The sequence below is a fragment of the Kogia breviceps genome, chromosome 10, assembly GCF_026419965.1.
Source record: "Kogia breviceps isolate mKogBre1 chromosome 10, mKogBre1 haplotype 1, whole genome shotgun sequence".
Classification (NCBI taxonomy): domain Eukaryota; kingdom Metazoa; phylum Chordata; class Mammalia; order Artiodactyla; family Physeteridae; genus Kogia; species Kogia breviceps.
This window is the reverse complement of record NC_081319.1, coordinates 34,808,317-34,829,399: the sequence shown is the minus strand read 5'-3', so window position 1 is coordinate 34,829,399 and position 21,083 is coordinate 34,808,317. Positions and strand designations below refer to the sequence as shown.

At 40.7% G+C, this 21,083-nt stretch overlaps 1 protein-coding gene across 4 annotated transcripts in view; it reads left to right on the top strand.

The window, feature by feature from the left end:
- CACNA2D3 (calcium voltage-gated channel auxiliary subunit alpha2delta 3) overlaps positions 1–21,083 on the top strand; it is an 808,785-nt gene that overhangs the window by 362,866 nt on the left and 424,836 nt on the right. For all 4 annotated transcript variants that reach the window (XM_067043906.1, XM_067043907.1, XM_067043905.1 and 1 more), the window contains 3 exons: positions 2,068–2,128; positions 2,224–2,374; positions 13,984–14,058. In XM_067043906.1, the coding sequence (XP_066900007.1) occupies positions 2,068–2,128; positions 2,224–2,374; positions 13,984–14,058 (287 nt within the window). The remainder of the gene's footprint in view (positions 1–2,067; positions 2,129–2,223; positions 2,375–13,983; positions 14,059–21,083) is intronic.

Here is a 21,083-nt window from a genome sequence, read left to right as displayed (position 1 = left end):
GCTCTTCTCATACCTTGGCAGACGTGGTTCTCTGTGCCCGGGGGTAATCTTCTTTACTCTGTGGCCACCCCTCACATTTGTTTTACAAGTCCTACGTGTTTTACATGTAGTGGGTTGAATAGCGTCCCTCCAAATTCATGTCCACCTGGAGCCTCAGATGTGACCTTTCATGGAAATAGATCTAATATAGCTGGAATGTGATCATACTGGATTAGGATTAAATCCAATGTAACTGGTGTCCTTATGAGAAGGGAAGACATACAGACACAGAGGGAAGATAGCCACATGAAGATGGAGTAAGGAATTGGAAAGATGAGCTACAAGTCAAGGAATACCAATCATTGCTGCGAGCCACCAGAAGCTAAGAAGAGGCAAGGAAGGATTCTTTCCCTGGAGCCTTTTTGAAAAGCACCAAGTTTCAGCAGTGCATGGGTGAAGTTACAAGCCCATTTGCAGGGAAAGGACCTCAATCCAAAAGGAGAGCATTGAGTGTCATTAATTCCTTCTTCCTAGGCCCTGGCCTAAATGCTAGGACAGTAAAACAGAATTGCATGTTTTCTCCCCCAGTGGAGCACATGGTGATAAGGCTGTGATGGAGGAAGGGTGGCAGAGTAGGGGTGAGGTGGAGGATGATCAGATATGGTTGTGGTCTAAAAACACTGGCCACAGTTCAACTCAAAGAATGTCCACTGAATGTCTACCATGCGTCAACACATTAAAAAAAAATTCTCTTTATTTGGACTCAAACCAGTTCTTTGTGGAATTACACATTGGAACATTACCTAGCCTCACTATATATATAATTTCATTATGTGTGAAGACTGTCATCCTAGCTGTACTTGGCTTTATACAAATGTAGTATGTCAGATGTTTTTAAAATAAATTGCATTCTTCTCCTTTAGTGTACAATATATTATGTCACTTTTATTTTATCTTCATTACCTAATAACCTTCAGTTGGCAATGGCTTCTCATACTTCTGTTTTCCAATTTGTTACAGAGAACCTTTAAATTAGGTCCATTTGCACATGGGAAATGTAGGTACAAGGAGGACAAAACAAAATGACTCTTTGGTTTACAAGCTGCCATCTCATGATTATCTCTGGAATAATTTAGTGATGTTATCTTAAGCACGTGCCTATTATTGGCCCAGTGTGGTCCAGAAAACTGGCCCTTATTAATTGGAAAGGAGAATCTCAATGCCACAATCAAAGTCAGGATTTTCTCCTGTGAAAATAATTTTTCTGTTTTATTTTCTTAACTCCAAAATCTGTGTTTCTAATCCTCCATCCCTGAGCAGTACCGATGGTTGAAAATAATGATTTTCTATCTTATTTTTAGGCAGCAAACCCTTTTCTCTTTAAATGAAAGTTTATTCATAAAGATTAAATTGTAAATAGAGCATGTGAACCTTGGACATACCCTGACCAGTCTGCAAGCCATGAGACTAAGGGTGTTGGATCCCATTTTATGTAATGAGAAAACCCCCCAGGCTTCAAAGACTGAAATTCAGATTTTATTATGCAGTATAGTTAGGGACATTTTATTTCATTTCACTGTAGAAGGCCAAGACAAAACAGAACTGAAAAGAGAACAGACTAGTGTATATTCTGAGATGGAAACATTTTGAATGCTTTCTACCCCCCGTGACCTAGACATTACCTATCTGGGTCCAGGGACAGGGCCTGACTCTGCTCAGAGATCCATGAATGATGCAGCTAGGTCCAGCAGCTTGAAGGACAGTGAGAAATGACCTTGGCTAACTTTATCATTAGCCATGGGAAGGGGCTGGAGTCATGTCCTTTCTTGATGGACAGTGGGTTACTAAAGATGTCACCACTCTCTAGCAGATCTTGGAGTGCCTGAGCTAAGGCCGTGTTTGCTATGGTGTTCCAGCCCTAAAGCACCTTCCCAGAGTTGGTGATGGAGCATGTGATGAGCTCCAGGGTTGGTGTTTGCATGTGATTTTTCACCCTGTTCATTCAGTCAGCAAAGCAGAGCAGCCTTGAAATGCTGTGAATAAATATTTGAAGTTTCTGGGTTTCTTATAACTCCATTTTTCTTCTAGGGATTAAATGGGAACCAGATGAGAATGGAGTCATTGCCTTTGACTGCAGGAACCGAAAATGGTAGGAAATGGTCAAACCTCTTAGTTATTTTTTAAAAGAGAAAAGTTGCAGAGAGATTCAGGATTCATTTTTACTTTAATTTTCCTCTGATCTAGGTACATCCAGGCAGCGACTTCTCCGAAAGATGTGGTCATTTTAGTGGATGTCAGTGGCAGCATGAAAGGGCTCCGTTTGACGATTGCAAAGCAAACAGTCTCATCTATTTTGGATACGCTGGGGGATGACGACTTCTTCAACATAATTGCCGTAATTGCAGCTGTTTTGTGCTTTCTTTGCACTTTGAGTTCATGTGATCTTTTATCAGCAAGCAGTTAACATTCTTGTTGCTTTTGTATACATAGCATTAGATGCCCTAGGATGAGGTCTCATTGGTCCCACGTGAGTTCACTGAATCGTGGTATTGGAGGGGTTTCGGGGACTGGGAAAGCAGTTGAGCACATTTTTTCTCACCTAGCACTCAGGCACTATTATCTGGAAGAGTAGCACCAGATTTAGTTTTCCTGGAGAACCAACCCTTTCAGAACCTTGGGGAATTAGACCTACTGAGATTCTCCTTAAACTACTAGATTTTCTCATGTGGAAATTAATTTTAAGCTAGGTTAGTCTGATGACAATGATAGTAATAGTAATCATGATGGTAAGACAAGGAAAATGTAGAGAGCAGTTTAAGGCTCATAGAGTACTTTATCTCAGCTTCAGAAACAAAAGTGGCATTTATTAAGTGCCTACTGTGTGCCATTTCCTTACTCTTCATATTGGTATTATCTTCATTCCTCACAGCAGCTGTAGCGTGTAGGGGGTGGTTTTGGCATTTTCTCAAGTGAGGTTGCAGGGATTGAGAGTGTCAGTAACTTGCGGAGGTCACAGAGCTGGGAAGTGGGAGATCTGGGAACCAAGCCCGGGCATGAACACACTGCCTGGAGCACTAATTCAGGAGTACATCTCCAGTACTTTGTCCTCTTCTCCCCACTTCTCTGGTATGAGTCTCATCATGTTCCTTATTTCCCTCCCACTCTTTTCCAAAGATGATAGCCACAATGAGCCTGGTTGTTTTCCTTGAATACTTAGCTGGGTGCTCCTGTGTGATGGTCATCTGTGCTTTTCCACATCACCTCTATCTGGGACACGGAGTGGCTGCAGCAGGCAGTGGAGGCAGTGTGGTGAGAAGACAGAGCTTGGCTTCAGGGATGGGATTTAGTTTTGAATTCTAATTTGGCCACATACAATGCCGTGTCTTGGGGTGAACCACTTGAGTCTGTGCCTCAGCCTGCAGCTGTGATGCAGCTGCAGTCACATTGCTCCCAGGGTCCCTGCCAGGATAACCCAAGCTGGTACACAGGAGGCCAGTGTTAGGGTATGAAAGAAGGGCTGCTATTTGAAGAATGAGTGGTATGGACATGGTCCAAGAATGCTGTTCCTGTGTCTGCATGGCTTCTCTGGCCCCCTGAGCAGAGTGTGTCATCATGGAACCCTATTTCTGGGCAGTCTTCTGCATGGGCATAACATCCACTTTTTTTTTTTTTTTTTTATAACATCCACTTGGCAGAGGGCATGGGTATTGAAGTGACTCTGGGCTTGCCGAGGGGATTGCTTGATTAGTATCCTATCAGCTTCTGATGAGACTTGGAGCAAAAAGGCACAACAGCAGGGCACCATGATTTAATAGCTTCAGATTTTAAAAAGCCCTAAAGAAAAGGAAGAGAATAATAAATTCCATGGGAACAGAGTTTGGTCTTGTTTATTCACTGAAATATCCCCAGTGCCTAGAACAGTACCTGGCAAATAGTAATTTAAATCCTTGTTGAATGAGTTGTACCAGCAGCTACTTTCCATGGAGCATCACTGCCAAGTGTCCCAGTGTAGATGATCTCATTGGATCTTCACCCCAGCTCTGTACCGCATAGCCTGGAGACAGAGGCACCAGGAGGTAGCAGCTACTGCCTTTAGGTCACACACTCAGAAAAAAGTGGCACAGTGAGGACTCAGAAACTGTCCAGGTTCCCCTTGTCCTGTTTCCTGAGCAGAAGTAAAGAAAATGTAGTTGAACCACTCAACCATCTTACTGTGAAACTGTATGGCCTCAGGCATAGCTCTTTAAAGATTTTTCAGACCGAGCTTTGGGTTTCCAAATCAAGAAAAGTTACTTTAGTTATCAGGCTTATTGTGAATATGCGAATGTGGGCTGATCCCCACACATCCTGAAGCATTTACAGATAAGAAGCAGCTAATTTGGGACTATCTTTCTTTTTAATCTTTAATTACTCATTACAGAAGTATCAGAAATTTGCATAATAAGAAGAGCTAGCTAATTACATTGTGAATCCTTTATCAGTCAGGATTTATTGTTCTGTTAACAAAACCAATCGATTGAAATAATCTCTGTAAATTCATTAAGATATACAAACAGTGTCAACTCAATAATGAAGAGAGGGTGATTAAGATAATTAAAAGTAGACATGCCAGTTATTCTAGAACAGTTAAGGAAAAAAAATTTCTTTTTTACCCCAAATTGGCCCCTTATATAAAGAAACCCATTAGAAGGCCCATTAACCCTCACTGTACATCTGTTTGTTAGTTTTCAACATAAATGATCAGCTTCAAGGCTATTTACATAATTATTTCGACAAGTAGAAAGATACTCTGAACTTTTTCATTTGAAGCCTCTATAGTAAAATCATGAACTCTATTCCCTTAATGGGATCAAATATGTTTGAATTTATATTAAAAGCCTGAGGTCATAAAAGGGACCACTAATTAGCAGTAACAATGTATTGATTGCTTTTAATATAGGCAACATATGTAAAAATTTTAAACAACTCAGAAATGTTCCCATTCCCTTTCCATTTGGCACATATTCTTACAAATTTTTCTGAATATATATGAACACATATTCTTCCCACAAAAATAGAATCCTAGTTTACAGAATATTCAGCAGCTTGCTTCTATACTTGTATTGTATCAAGTGTATCTGAAGAACAGAGCATTCCATCCTCTATAGTTGGCATTAATTTTTTAACCAGTCCCGCTTTGCTGGACACTATGCTGTTACTAATCTCTTTTCTACTCAAGAGTGCTACAGTGAATGAACTCATACATATATTTTTGCAGAATTGGGTGTGCTTCTGTTGAATAAACTCTAGAAGTGAAATTGTTGCACTGAAGGAGGGTCTGCACAGAGTTAGGTATTATTAGAATGTCCACTAAGCAGGGTATAATGTTTGCATACTTAGAAACTGTATTAGTCAGCTCTATCTGCCATAACTAAATACCACAGACTGGGTGGCTTAAGAAACAGAAATTTATTTTATTCCAGTTCTAGAGGCTGGAAACTCCAAAATCAGGGTCTGGCAGGACTTGGTTTCTGGTGACAATTCTCTTCCTTGCTTGCACGTAGCCGACTGCACATAGCCACATTCTTGCTGTCTGCTCACGAAGCCTTTTCTCCGTGTGCTTACACAGAAAGAAAAAGAGGGCAAGCTCTCTCACATCTCCTCTTATCAGGGTACAATCCCATCACGAGAGCCCTACCTTCATGACCTCATCTAACCGTAATTACCTCCCAAAGGCCCCATCTCTGAATACCACCACACTGGGGGTTAAGGGCTTCAACATATGAATTAAGGAGAAGACACAAACATTCAATCCATAACAACAATATTTTGAGGGTCCTAAATAGTAGATTTGTAATTGACAAGTCTTCATTTGCATTCCCTTGAATTGTCTCTTCCAACCCTAAGTGTGTTTCACCAGTTTTGCCTTGCCAAATTGTGGTGGTGGTTTTTCCCTCCATCTCCTTCACCTATTTCCACAGTGGCAAAATTGCTCTAGTAATATGATGTACATTTTTCCTCCATCTGTCTAAAATGGTCACTTGCCCCCATCTAGAGGGAGACCCCACTGCAGGCTCTTGTAAGTGCAGGGGGCTGGGATATTTGAAACTCCATTCAGAATGCCCTGCAAATCTGTTTGAATGCATTGTTCTAGTTGGCTGGATTCCATTTATGGGAGAGGACATTATCATTTCACCCTTCATTACACTGTCAGTTTTCTCTTGCTTGCTGGGTAGATGTTTGAGGAGACATTTCAGTGTTTTAGAGAGAAAGTAAAAAATACAATCTTTATTTTTAATGTTGGAAGCTCTTGTGCATTGTAGGTTTTTTGTTTGTACAAATCTAATTCATCATTGCCATTTGATTTTCAGCGTCATAATGGGGAAGGGAGGAAAATAATTTAAATGGTGGAAAAGACTTTCCTTGCCCATTCTAGCCATTTTTGCATGTTTGTATTAACTTCATTGCTAAGTGCATCTTATAGAGTATTCTGAAAAGTGTCCAATCCAGATCTTTCCAGAGAATAAACATGAAAAGATAATGTTAAAACTTGTTTTAGTTTTCCTGAGCAGGATATTGCAAAATCAATCTAAGACCAATGAACTAAATGATTGAATTATGAAAGAATAGTTGAAATATGAGAGTGATTTTGTGCAGTTGAAGTTAAAATTTAAGATCAGACCTCTGGTGCATGAAGAGAGATGTCTCTGACAAGAGAAAAGCCATATTTTTCTGATTCACTTTGAAGTCTAACTCCAAGCCATGCATTAAATTAACAATATTATCATAAAAATGAGGGTGCTAATTCTGTTCCATGCTGAAGTTAGAAAAATGATTTTACAGAAGCCTAAGCCATGCATTAAATGAACACAGTATTAACTGGGCTGATATTGTTAAATCAATTTAAATGCCTCCTGTAGCCCGTGTTTGTGCAGAGTTGAATAGAGAAGAACATCATTTGTTAGTTCAGCCCAGAACTTTCTGGTGTCCTGGTTTTAATTTGCAGAATTTTCTTTAGAACCGTTTCTCCAGTGCTTTGCCTGCTGTGGATTTGCTTTTTAAAGTAATCGATTCCGTATTAAAAGTATGAGGATGGTATTTTCTTTCGGTGCTCATTTTTTCTGTACTGCTAATTATGTCCAGTCATGTTTCAAATTACACAAGAAGCTTTTGTAATGCAAAAGATCCCTGGGATGCCTTGTGTTGGTGAAAATATTGTGGATTCATCTGCTTCATTACATAAACTCTACACATTTTCATTCTAAAGGTTATTTAATCAAAAGTGCACCAATAAAACCATAAAAATATTTAATGGAGTTCCAGCAATTCTACATCAGATTCTTGCATTGTATAAGCATGCCAGTGTTTTAATTCTATATATATGTGTGTGTGTGTATATATATATATATATATATTTTGTGTGTGTGTGTGTGTAACTTAGGCTTCTCTAAAACTTTTATTACCTGTTTTCAAAGAGGCTAGAGATTCTTATCATATTAGTTTATTTATTTTTTTGTCTTTGTGTCAACTATTTTTTTCTTCTCTTTGCTTTGTTTCTAATCTTTTCCATCAGTGATCTTCAGTTTTGCCTTTCATTTCTTTGTTCTGGTTATTTATTTATTCAACAAATACTATTGAGTGCTAAGAGTTAAGTAGTGAGGCTGCTTTTGTAGATAAGGAAGACAGGTTGTCTTCCTGCGTGGACTTTGAGGTTTTGTGTTTATGTGTGTGCTTTGGATGTGGATGCAACCAGGAAGCAGGTGCTTACAGTCGTGTGGACAGAGCAGTCTCAGAGGGTTGGGTCGGGGCGGGGATGCTGAGAGAGCACAAAGCTGGGACATGCAGCCAACGGGGGGCTCAGTGACGGCTTCTTGGAATAAGCGATGACAAAGTGAACACTTTAAGATAGGTAGGCACTAGCCAGGCATATGCAATGAGGTAGGGCAGGAATAAGGAGAATAACAATTGAGGAGGAAAGTGCTATTTTCAGGTTATAGTAAGTTCTCTCCCACCCCCAGGAAGTACAGACCTGGCTGGCTTGACCGAAAGGAGTTCAGTGACTGGACATAGTGGAGTGGGGGTGAATATGGGAGGCAGAGAGAGTGGGTAGGTGAGGGTGATGGGGAAAAGAATGGTACTGGATTGAGAGGGGCGGTCCAGATCAAGCAAGTCTGGTCAGCCACGTAGAGGAACTGGTACATCCCCTGAAGGCAGCGGAAGACATGGAAGGAGTCTCTGCTGCAGGGTGATGTGTCCACATGTTCCCTAAAGTCTCTCCCTTCTTCATGAGGTCTTTCCTCATTATCCTTAAATGCAACTGTTGATCTTCTTTTGTTAGGCCTGAAAGCTGTATTGCTTTCATTAATCATGTCCAACTTCCAAGGTTAAGCAGGGTTCAGAATCCCCAGTATCATCCAGAGCCCAGTCAGCTGTCCTTTGCTCTCCAGTCTCTGGGCTGAGATTTACATGAACCAACATGTGACACTGTTCCACACCAATGCCGAAGCTTGCTTGAATCTTGGTGGGTGAGCCCAGCTTATTTGTTCTTTGTTTTTAGGTTCTTCTCCCCAAAGTTCTGGCCATTCATTGAATGAAACTTGGCTTTCCTCTTTTAGATCATCATTAAAATTCCCATTGAGGATTTTGCTGTGTCTTTAAAATGCGAGATGTTGGGAGTACTTCCAGAGATTGGGCAAAGGGAAAGAAAAGGCAGATGGTGATGTATTCCTTGCTGTCGGAGCCTAGGGTTTGGTGGTTGGCCTGAATAGCATGGTTTTCTCTTGAGGCTTTTTTTTTTTTTTTTTTGGATGGACCATGGCAACATCACAAATAAGAACTTTTTTATCATGAAAAGGAAAAGCAAACATTATTGAGCACATTCTTTTACTAATAAAAGTAAGAAAAAGTGGTCCATGATCACTCCACAGTGATGATCATCTGCAAATTTAGCCAGTGTTTGATATCCCTGACACATGGCAGGTGCTTAGTTAATATTCAGGGAGCAAACAAACAAAGGGTTTCATGGCAGATACCTTCCCGGCTCGTATTTGTCAGTAGGCTGGCAGCTCTGTCTTGGCTCCCTGTCTGCCAAAGACCCAGGTTATTGGGAGGGTTCAGAGTGTGGCCTGGGGTGGGGCAGTGTACAGTCACACAATGTGGTGGTTTCTGTCTCAGGTATTTAGAGAGTCACATGTGCCTACTGAAGCAGCGCTTCTCTCCAACGAATGCAGAGTCTGTGCTCTCTGCAGAGGTCAGGGGTACGTGAGCCCTGTTCCCAAGAGTAAATCAGGGCCATTGCCCCAACACCCCTTCCTACTTAGTAAGTACCAGCTGTCAGTCTTTCTGTGTAGCACACAGCACACTCACATAAATATTTTCTTGCTTTCTTGTGCTTGTACACCCAGACACTTTCTTACATGCGGCTTCTCTGTTGACTGTTTATTGAACCATCTCATTTCATCCTCACCTTGAGTTCGTTAGAAAGATGCAGTTACAATCCTCATCCCCCCAAAATGAACACTGACATCCAAAGCGTGGAGATGCTTTGGTCAAGGTCACCCAGCTAGTGTGTGTCCGAGCGCAGATTTGAACCCACCCTGTTTGCCACAGTTGCTTTAGCTGTACTGCTCTACACTTGTGTGAATCAGAGGAGAAGAGCCAACCAGCCAGGAGAAAGGGAGGAGGAAACTGACAGTGACTGAGGCCCTGAGTCTATGTGGTAGATTCTAAGTTCTTTAAAGGATGAAAGTTCTTCGTCCATCTCCTCACCACATGTTTAGTGGGCTGGCTAAACCATCTCTAGGGCTGCCTGGGCTCTCTCCTATCCTGCTAAGATACTCCTCGCATTTCCCAGAAACGTGCAGGAAGGACTGAAATGTTTGGGGAGAGTAGGGGGTGGTTGAGTGCCTCCCTGGGGTTCACTCTTGGTAGTGGGAGGGAGCAAAAGCAAATGGCAAAAGAACATTGCATCTGGCTAATGATGATGTGCATTGCATCCTTTTCTATTAGATCATTGATATCTAATTGTTTAAGTAGGGATGAAGGAGAGCTGAAGGAGGCCATTCTATCTTAGGACTGGAGGTGACCAGTTCTTCAGTTGTAAATTGACTTGGCCATCTCACATTGTTTCACAAAGTGGAAATCTAGGGGCCATCCATTAAAATGCAGAAATGGAAAGGTTTCCAAAAGGAGAACTGCTGGGAGCCTGGGAGCAGTTCTACATGCTGGGCACCGTTGGTGTCCTCGTCTGGAGGAGTGCTGGGTAGCATGGTGAGCATACACAGCCCATGGGCCTCTTTGGCACAGCTGCTTGGCATGCACCATTCCCTCACACAGACGGCTGAGCCTCATTCCCTTTGGTGATACAGTCCAGATTGCTCAGCATAGTTTTGTCCTGATGCAGTCAAGGGAAATTAGTTAACTGCAAGCTTGGATGATGCCACTAACAAGCTGGCGGGGGTTCAGAAGAGCAGATTCCTCCACTGTGGCCAGGGCTTGCACAGTGACGGCGAGCATGGTTTTGATTACTGCACGTGTTCCTCCCTGATGAGGGCAAGAACTTCTTGGTCTTCTTTACTTGTAAGCCCCTCTCCGGTCCCCCACATATACAGGCCTTTACATAACAAAGCAGTTTCAGGTATTTTGCTTCCTTGGATTCTCACAGGGGCCCGTGGAGGGTAAACAGAAGATGAATTAGCACCTTATGCATAAGATCTGGGATCATGGGCTTCCCTGGTGTCGCAGTGGTTGGGAGCCCGCCTGCCGATGCAGGGGACATGGGTTCGTGCCCTGGTCCGGGAGGATCCCACGTGCCGCGGAGCAGCTGGGCCCGTGAGCCATGGCCGCTGAGCCTGCGCATCCGGAGCCTGTGCTCCGCAACGAGAGAGGCCACAACAGTGAGAGGCCCGCATACCGCAAAAAAAAAAAAAAGATCTGGGATCAGAGAGATTTAATGACTTCCCCAAGGCCACACACTGTGTGTATGGCAGAGGCGGGACTTGGACCCTAGTGTCCTGACTCCTACCTCAGAATATAGAACCCCAGGAATCAACATTGTGAATGTGTATCAGGTAGAATGTAGATAAAGTTTTAAAATTTACCTGGAAAATGGAATTGGAAAGTTTGGGGCTGCAAGTTACAGAACAATCGAATAAAAGTTGCTTTAGTCTATAGGTGTTTCATAACCTCATGGAAGAAGCCTCAAGGAAGGCAGCTGCAGTTTGGTACAGTGGTTCAACAGTGTCAACAAGGACCCACATTGGCTCTATCTTCGTGCTCTGTCTTTCTTGAGCCTTGCTCTCCATTCTTAACCTTGTCAACCTTTGCAACCTCATGGTTGCAAAATGGCTGCCACAGCTCCACAATAGCATCTCAAGAGGGAAGGAAGGCAGTGGATGTCTAAGAGTTTTCCTTTAATGGCAAGAAAAGAAATTTCATTGAAACTGCCCAGAAAACTACCCCTTATGTTTCATTGGCTAGGAATGGATTACTTGACCACCCCCAGCTGCAAGACACGCTATGAAAGCCTGTATCCAACAGAGGGGGACCAAATAGCTGTGATTACCTAAGACTGATTATGCTTCAGGAATGAAAGGAATTAAGCTTTAGGAATGGGCATATCACCCTGAACCAAATCAGTCAGTGAGGGAGGTGGAGGAGAGGAAAAACCGCTGGGTTTTTTTTTCCACAGCAACTTCCAGTGTCAGTTTTATATGCACTGAGAGTTTTGTTTATTTTATTTTATTTTGGCCACACTGTGTGGCTTGCAGGATCTTAGTTCTCCACCCAGGGTTTGAACCTGGGCCCTCAGCAGTGAAAGTGTGGAATCCTAATCACTGGACTGCCAGGGAATTCCCTGGACTGAGAATTTTGGAGAAGCATTTCTTGAGGTTAGACTCTGCAGTTGCTTCCTGGATCCTGAGATGACAGTCCATTTGTCGACAGCTGATTTCAGAATTGCATAAATCTATTTTTTCTCCATGCCTCATCTCAGCTCTAAGTCCACTGAGCTATAATTTTTCTGATGGTTTTATGTGACTAAAAACAAAGATTAGAGAGCAAAAGTCAGATTGATAGGAAACATAGGCTTAAGGGCCAGAGAGGATAAATTGGGGGCTCTGAGGTCCTGGGGTCAGTGGTTGGAAGGTCAAACTGCTTGGGTTTGAATCTGGACTCCACCCTATGTACTCCTCAGTGACTTTGGGCAAGTTGATCATCCTTACTCAGCCTCTGTTTTCCCATCTGTAAAGGGGGAGTGATTGGAAGTACTTACTACCTGAGGTTGAGATATCCTGTGAATGAAGTCTAGCCTGTGTCTAGATAAAGGAAATGCTCACTAACACTTAGTTGCAAATATTAGGGTTATCACTACCCCTACTTGCTATTAAGCATCTTGGTATTTGAAACCTGATACATCTTAGTCACTGTTGCAGCAGCTGCCAGTCTGGTCCTCTGCAGTCTATCCCTGCAGTGTGTCCAGAGTAGTTGTCCCAAGTTGATCTCTTTATTTCACCCACCCCCCTGCCCACAGCCTATGGTTCTCACTGCCTGTAAGCTTAAAGTCCAAACTTCTTAGCCAGACTTTGCTCGTAGGCTGGCCCTGTGAGAGATGGTTTTGGTCCCTTCCCTCTGGAGCTCTGGGCTGGGCCTTTGGTCCCTGAAGTGGAAATTCTATGATACTCTCATTGAACAAATTGTTCCCCAGTACCTACTCTGGGTCTAGCCCTGTGCATGTCACAGGGAATACACTGAGGAACCAAACATAGACCCTACTGATGTGGTCCCACATTGTGATGAAGGATCCAGGCACCAGGCAATTAAAATTTTGGAATTGATAGGAGCGGAGCCTCTCTTGCAACAGAGGCAGCTTCCCAGAGGAGGCAGGAGTGAGGTGGTCCAGAGGATGAACAGGTGTCAGCTGGGAGATGCCAAAGGAAGGCTTCAGGCAGAAGGCCCAGTTGTGGAAGGCCTGAAGGAAAAGATGGGTCATCTCAGAGGACAGAAAGGGAATTAGGGCTGGTTGGTGCCGAGTTTATGGGGAGGACTAATGAGTGCAGATGCTAGAAAGGTCAACAGGGCCGAGTGGCCAGAGCCCTGCCAAGCCCTGGGAAGGTTCCTGTGCAGAGCAGTGGGGAGCTCTGAATGGCATTGACAAGAGGGGGCGTGATTAGATTTGTGTTTGGGAATGTCCCAATCTAGCTACAGTGCAGAGAACCATGCTTGATGAGAGAAATTAAAATGAAACCACTCAAATTTTCTCTTCCTAGCAGTGAGCTTTGGACAAAAACAAGCTTTCATAATCTGGGTATTCTGGAATCAAAAATGATGGGAAGGCTGGCATTGGCCTGTGTGGACAGTGGTGTCACTGGGCATGTTCAGTGCTCTGACCAACACCTGCAAAACCTCTTATAGGGGAACATTCAGGCCTCTCCTTTCCAACATTCTGTACTCACTCATATGTGACCTGCACATGGGTTCCTTAGCTCCATGAAACCAAAGGCAGAGCTGGAGCCCTATCTGCCCAAGTTTGGAGTGCTCTTTATTTATTTATTTTGCCTCACCATGCGGCTTGTGGGGTCTTAGTTCCCTGACCTGGGATCGAACCTGTGCTCCCTGCAGTGAAAGCACAGAGTCCTAACCACTGGACCGCCAGGGAATTCTGTGGAATGCTCTTTAGATCTCAGCTGGACCATGCACTGTTAGCCATGCCCTGGGAGCCCCTATGTTTGGAGTCACCTCTGAAGGATTATCAGTTAACTGTTACACAGTTAACTGTGTACACCCTGAACACTGCCATCTACCAACATCTACAAGTTTCCCCCTCAAACAAGAAATGAAGAAAGTATGTCTTTGCACTTAAGCACAATTTTTTTGTAGGGGCACCGATTGAGAAAGTCACCTTATGTAAATGAATTGAGCCTGTGATAGTGCTGCTTTTTTGTTTGTGTGTGTGTGTATCCTTAAATTATTGTGTACCCTTCAAATGCTTAATTAAGTGTTTCCTCTTGGCTGTTTTTCCCTTTGCAGTATAATGAGGAGCTTCACTACGTGGAACCTTGCCTGAATGGAACTTTGGTGCAAGCTGACAGGACAAACAAGGAGGTAGGGCCTGCCACTGGGTGGGTGCATCAGGGGTCATGGCACACCCATCTCCCTCACGGTGATCAATTACAGTAATTCTGTCCTAGTATTTAGAAACTCACCAAATGTACTGCCCTTTCATTTAGGGCCTTGGAACCCCAGTGTGTAGAACATTTATGAAGAGGCCCAAATAAAATCATTAAAGTAAAATACTTATATTGAGTTCAGATGTTCACTAGTTCTGAAACAATCACATTGATTTTCTCTTTCTTTTGCTCTGAGCACATCCTGTGTTGTGCTTTTCATCCATATTGGCACCATTGAAAGAATATGGCTCTTGCTGAAATTTCAAAGAAAATTGAACCCACTTGTTATATCTCTTCTTGCACTTAATAAAATTGATTAAATAACTGTTGGGATAGATACTGGGGTAACTTGACTCCTGGATTAGAAGGTAAGCTTTACAAGGATAGGGACAATGTCACTCTCTGCTGTATCCTTAATGCTCTGAACATTGCCTGCTTCATAAATATATTGCCTGGAACAAAAGGAAGATATGTTAATGGAGGAACTTAGGAAATGGGATACAAGTTTCCTTTCCAGTTGGAGCATTCTTGGAAAATTTGCACAGTGGATTTCTATAAAATTCTGTTTTCCTTTGGCCACCCTTAAATCTGTCAGTACAACCATCACAGCCACCACCAATCACCCTACAGGGCCAAATGACAATTTAGGTTGAAAATGTAGCTGTGGCTGCAACAATGTCACATGTCCTGGGACTCATAGCTATCATTACTCACATTGTTTTGTTGTACCTGCCATGTGGGTACAATAAAATAATGCTCCTCCCATGGAGAGCAGATCCCCATGAGGTGACTGAGGACAATGGACAAGGTAGCTCTCTGTGATGTACTGTGCATGTGCTGGGAAGAACCTCTGGCCCAAATGGGCAGGGAGTCCCATTGGTGCTATCCTAGATGCAGGTGGTAGTAGTTTGGGCACCTCTGAGGGAGTGAATGATAGAGGATTGGGAGAAATGCACTAGAACTGGAACACAGAGTGAGAAGGACAAATTATACCAGAGTTAATATCCAAACTTCAATCTGAGGGGGAAGCACCACTATAATCAGCTTTGCTTTTAGGAGAGAGAAACAAGTATGTTATAGTTCAAAGAACAAGTGTATCCAGGGAATGTTTGTTCATGGTATTTTTTTCAGCCAAGGTAGCAAAAAAATAACAAACTTACAGCCAGATTTCTCTAGGGACTTTCTCTTTGTTTGGCCATTGCCTGGCTCTAGAGTTCACCCCCTTCCCAATTTTGTAGCATTGTAATATCTCCCAGAGCCTTAAATAGGTGTCCAGTGATGGTGCTTACATTAAATAGAAAAGATGCTTAAAATGCTTCCTTCAGGTGGCTTCCCCGATGAACAAGGGCAGTGTGATATTTGGAGATATGAAGTCTAATGAATGAAAAAATTGTTAGAGAAAGTGAGCTAAGAATTTATTTAAAATCTCCTTTGAACTTATGAATGTTGAAGATTGAAGTCGTTTTTATTAAAATTAATCCAGGCTTTTAATTCTGCCATTATGGAGTAGCCATATTTTAATCAGATCCCTCCCCTTACAACTGAAAAATCCTGGACGTAACCCCACAAACGAGTATAGGAAGACCTGCAAGGTAGAAAGAAGGCGAACTGCCTAGACTTAAAGACATGGAGGTGAGTTCCCTGGGTTTTTTATTAATTCCCATAGAATCAATATCTGTTCTATAATAGAATCTGTTCCCAAGCAGAGCACTCCAGAAGCTTCCCACCTGGGCCAACAATAGGCATAGACAAAAACAAACAAACAGAAAAACAAACTTCCAAGAAAAGCCTGTTTCCTTTAGTCAAAGGACCAGGAAATGAATGGCCTAACAATAAAATCCTTTTGTGACAGTACCTTTCCTATTCCAGCCAAACACCAATGGAGCAACCAATAGACCAGCTGTCCACACTTTCAGCAGGGCTAAACAGGAAGTTGATCTTCCACCCCACCCACAACCACTTGGTCCTTGTGCCACACCTCAACAGAGAGATTGACTGCCAAGAAAACCAATTAAATAGGACCCAGAGTCTCACTGTATACAATCCAAAATGCCCAGAATGCAATTAAAAATTCCGTCATCCCAAGAACAAGAAAAGTCACAACATAAATGAAAAAGACAATCAACAGATGCCAATATTGACAGGAATCAGATGTTGAAATTAAAATTAAATTTAAAATTAAATAAAAAAATAATTTTTTAAAAATTAAATTGTTTCAAAAGCAATTAGGAATTCTTTTTCATTTATTTTTCAATAAATGAAAAAATATAAAATCTTGGTAAAGAAATAGGAGTTATAAAAAAGAGCCAAGTGGAAATTATAGAACTGAAAAATACAGTCACCAAAATAAAAAGCTTACTGGATCAGCTCAATTGTAGAGTGGGGATGACAGCAGATAGAATTAGTAAACTTCAGGACAGATCAATAGAAATTATCCAGCCTGAGCAACGAGAGAAAATAGATTGGAACAAAATGAATAGAGTCTCAGGGACATGTGGGACAGCAAAAGGGCTAGCATTCATGTCATAAAAGTCTCAGGAGATGAGAGAGTGGGACTGGATAGATATTTGAAGATATATTGGCTGAAAACCTCCCCAAATTAGTGAAAGGCATAAACATGCATGTTCAAGAGGCTGAGTAAATTCCAAATAGGATAAATCCAAGTAAATCCATGGGAAGACATTATAATTAAATATAATTACACAAGGGAAAAAAAGTGATATCCACCAGAGAGAAATGACACATTATTTAAATTACCCCCCCCCAATTTGAATAACAGCAGATTTCTCATATGAAACAATGGAGACCAGAAGGAAGTGGTGTAGCATTTTTCAAGTACTGAAAGAAATGAACTGTCAACCTAGGATTCTATATTCAGTGAAAATACTCTTCATGAATGAAGGAGAAATAAAGACATGCTCAGAAGGAAAACTATGAGAATTTGTTGCCAGCAAACCTGCCCTTAAAGAATGGTTAGAGAATTTCTCCAAACAGAAGGGAAATAACAGAAAAAGGCTTGAAACTTCAGAAAGGAAAGAATATAGGGACTTCCCTGGTGGTCCAGTGGTGAAGACTCCACCCTCCCCGTGCTGGGGGCCCGGGTTCTATCCCTGGTCAGGGAACTAGATACGGTGCATGCAGGCCACAACTAAGAGCCCGCACATGGCAACGAATATCCCATGTGCTGCAACTAAGACCTGGTGCAGCCAAATAAATTTTTTTTTAAAAAGGAAAGAATATAGAAATGGTTAAATATAGAAGTAAGTATGATATAGTATCTTAATTCTCAGGAGATTAAAAAAAAATTTATTGAAGTATAGCTGATTTACAACGTTGTGTTAATTTCTGCTGTACAGCAAAGCGACTCATTTATACATATCAATGTATTCTTTTTCATACTCTTTTCCACTATGGTTTATCACAGGATATTAAATTATAGTTCCTTGTGCTATACAGTAGGACCTTGCTGTTTATCCGTCCTATGATACCATAGTTTGCATTTACTAATCCCAAATTCCCCATCCTTCCCTCTCCCTTACCTCCCCACTTTGGTAACCACAAGTGTGTTCTCTATGTCTGTGAGCCTGTTTTTGTTTCATAGATAAGTTCATTTGTGTCGTATTTTAGATTTCATATATAAGTGGTATCATATGCTATTTGTCTTTCTCTTTCTGACTTCACTTATTATGATAATCTCTAGGTCCATCCATGTTGCTGCAAATACCATTATTTCATTCTTTTTAATGGCTGAGTAATATTCCACTGTGTGTGTGTGTGTGTGTGTGTGTGTGTATGTGTGTGTGTGTGTACCACATATATACCAAATCTTTTTTTTTGAATTTTATTTTATGCTATTTTTTTATACAGCATGTTCTTATTAGTTATCTATTTTATACATATTAGTGTATATATGTCAATCCCAATCTCCCAATTCATCCCACCACCACCACCCCTTGCTTTCCCCGTTTGGTAGCCATATGTTTGTTCTCTACATCTGTGTCTCTATTTCTGCCTTGCAAACCGGTTCATCTGTACCATTTTTCTAGATTCCACATATATGTGTTAATATACGATATTTGTTCTCTTTCTGACTTACTTCACTCTGTGTGACAGACTCTAGATCTGTCCACGTCTCTGCAAGTGACCCAATTTCATTCCTTTTTATGGCTGAGTAATAGTCCATTGTATATATGTACCACATTTTCTTTATCCATTCATCTCTCGATGGGCATATAGGTTGTTTCCATGACCTGGCTATTGTAAATAGTGCTGCAATGAACATTGGGGTGCATGTGTCTTTTTGAATTATGGTTCTCTCTGGGTATATGCCCAGTAATGGGATTGCTGGGTCATATGGTAATTCTATTTTTAGTTTTTTTAAGGAACCTCCATACTGTTCTCCATAGTGGCTGTATCAGTTTACATTCCCACCGACAGTGCAAGAGGTATACCACATCTTCTTTATCCATTCATCTGTCAATGGACATTTAGGTTGTTTCCATGTCTTGGCTATTGTAAATAGTGCTGCTATAAACATAGGGGTGCATGTATCTTTTCAAATTATAGTTTTGTCTGGGTATATGTCCAGGAGTGGGACTGCTGGATCATATGGCAACTCTATTTTTAGTTTTTTGAGGAACCTCCATACTATTTTACATAGTGGCTGCACCAGTTTACATTCCCACCAGCAGTGTAAGAGGGTTCCCTTTACTCCACATCTCAGGAAATTCTTAAATCATATTTGATAGTTGAAACAAAAATTATAGCATCATCTGATGGTGCCCAATGTTTGTTGAGGAAATTCTTAAGACAATTATATTTGAAAGTGTGGAAGGTAAAGGGACCTAATTAGAAGTAAGATTTCTACATTTCACTGTAAGTGATAAATGCTAATACCAATAGACTGTGATAAATTACATATTTATATTATAGTACCTAGAGCAACCATTAAAAAAACAATAAAAAGAGGAATACTTAAAAAGTAACTCACAGAAATGTAAGAAAAGAGGAATAGAAATGAGAAACAGAGGAAATGAACAGGAAAAAGAGATAAAATGGCAGACTTAATCCCTAACATATCACTAATTATCTTAAACATAAATGGTCTAGGCACACCAATTCAAAGAAAGAGATTGGCCAAGTAGATATTTAAAAAATGACCCAACCATATGCTTAGTACAAGAAATTTGCTTCTAATACAATGACATAGGTATGTTGAAAGTAAAAGGATGGGAAAAGATATACTATGCAAACATTAAAAAATAGAAGTGACTATATTAATACGAGGTAAAGTCATCTTCAGAGCAAAGAAAGATACTAGAGACAAAGAGGGACAGTACATAATGATAAAAGGGTCACTCCACCAGGAAGAAATAACAATTCTAAATATGTTTGGACCAAACTACAGATCTTCAAAACACATGAAGCAAAAATTAAAAGAGTTGAGAGTAGAAATAGAAGAACTTACAGTTATAGTTGACGACTTGTACACTTCACAGTCATGAATTGCTAGACTATTAAACTGAAAATCAGCAGGGGTATGGAGGAACTGAACAACACCATCAACCAATAAGATACAGATACCCTTCATAGAAGGCTTTACCCAGCAACAGCAGAATATACATTCTTTTCAAGTACCCATGGAACATTACCCAAGATAAAACAGATCCTGGGTCATAATACAAACCTCAACAACTTTGAAAGAGTTAAAAATGATAGAGTATATTTTATAATTATAATGGAATCAAATTAGAAGTCATTAACATAAAGATATCAGAAGAATCTCTAAACATTTCGAAATTAAACAATATACTACTAAATAATTCATGGGTCAAAGAGGAAGTCTTAGAGGAAATTTTAAAAATATAAAAGTGAATGAAAATGAAAAGACAGTGTATCAAAATATGTGGGACAAAGCTATTACAGCATCCAGAGGGAAATTTATAGCACTGAATTCTTATATTAAAGAGGAAAGCCTCAAATTAATAATCTAACTTCCTACCAAAAGAAACTAGAAAAAGGAGAGCAAAATAAACCCAAAGCAAACAGAAGGAAGGAAATAATAAAGAGCAGAAATTAATTACAGGCATACCTCATTTTATTTTGCTTCAGTTTATTGCACTTTGCAATAATATTGTGTTTTTCACAAACTGAATGTTTGTAGCAACCCTACATCAAGAAAGTCTATTGCCACCATTTCCTCAACAGCATGTGCTCACTTCATGCCTCTGTGTCACATTTTGGTAATTCTCACAATATTTCAAACTTTTCCATTATTACTATATTTGTTATGGTGATCTGTGATCAGTCATCTTTGATGTTACTATTGTAATTGCTTTGGGATGCTACAACCTGGGCCCATATAAGATGGTGAACTTAATCAATAAATGTTTTGTGATTTAATGCAATTCCTGTCCATTACAGCAAGGGTTTTATAGACACAGACAAGAGTATTCTAAAGTTTACATAGAAAGGCATAGGGCCTAGTATATTAAACAATCTTGAAAAAGAAGGAAGTAGGAGGAATTAATTTACCCAATGTAAAGGCCTATTACATAGTTACAGTAATTAAGACAGTGTGGTATTGATGGAGGAGTAGACATATAGATCAATGGAATAGAAGAAAGAACACAGAAATATACCCACACAAATATGCTCAACTGATTTGTTATAAGAGTGCAAAGACAATTCAATGGAGGACTATATCCTTTCCAACAAATAGTGCAAAAGCAGTTGAACATCCATAAGGAAGAGGAAACAAACAAATAAACAAAAATTTAACCTTGGCTAAAACACTGAAACTTAAACAAAATTTAACTCAAATGGATCAAAAACTTAAATGTAAAATGTACAGCTATGACACCCTTTGAAAAAAAAGAGAAAATCTTCAGAAAATCTAGGGCTAGACAAAGAGTTCTTAGGCTTGACACCAAAAGCTCAATCCATAAAAGGAAAATTTGA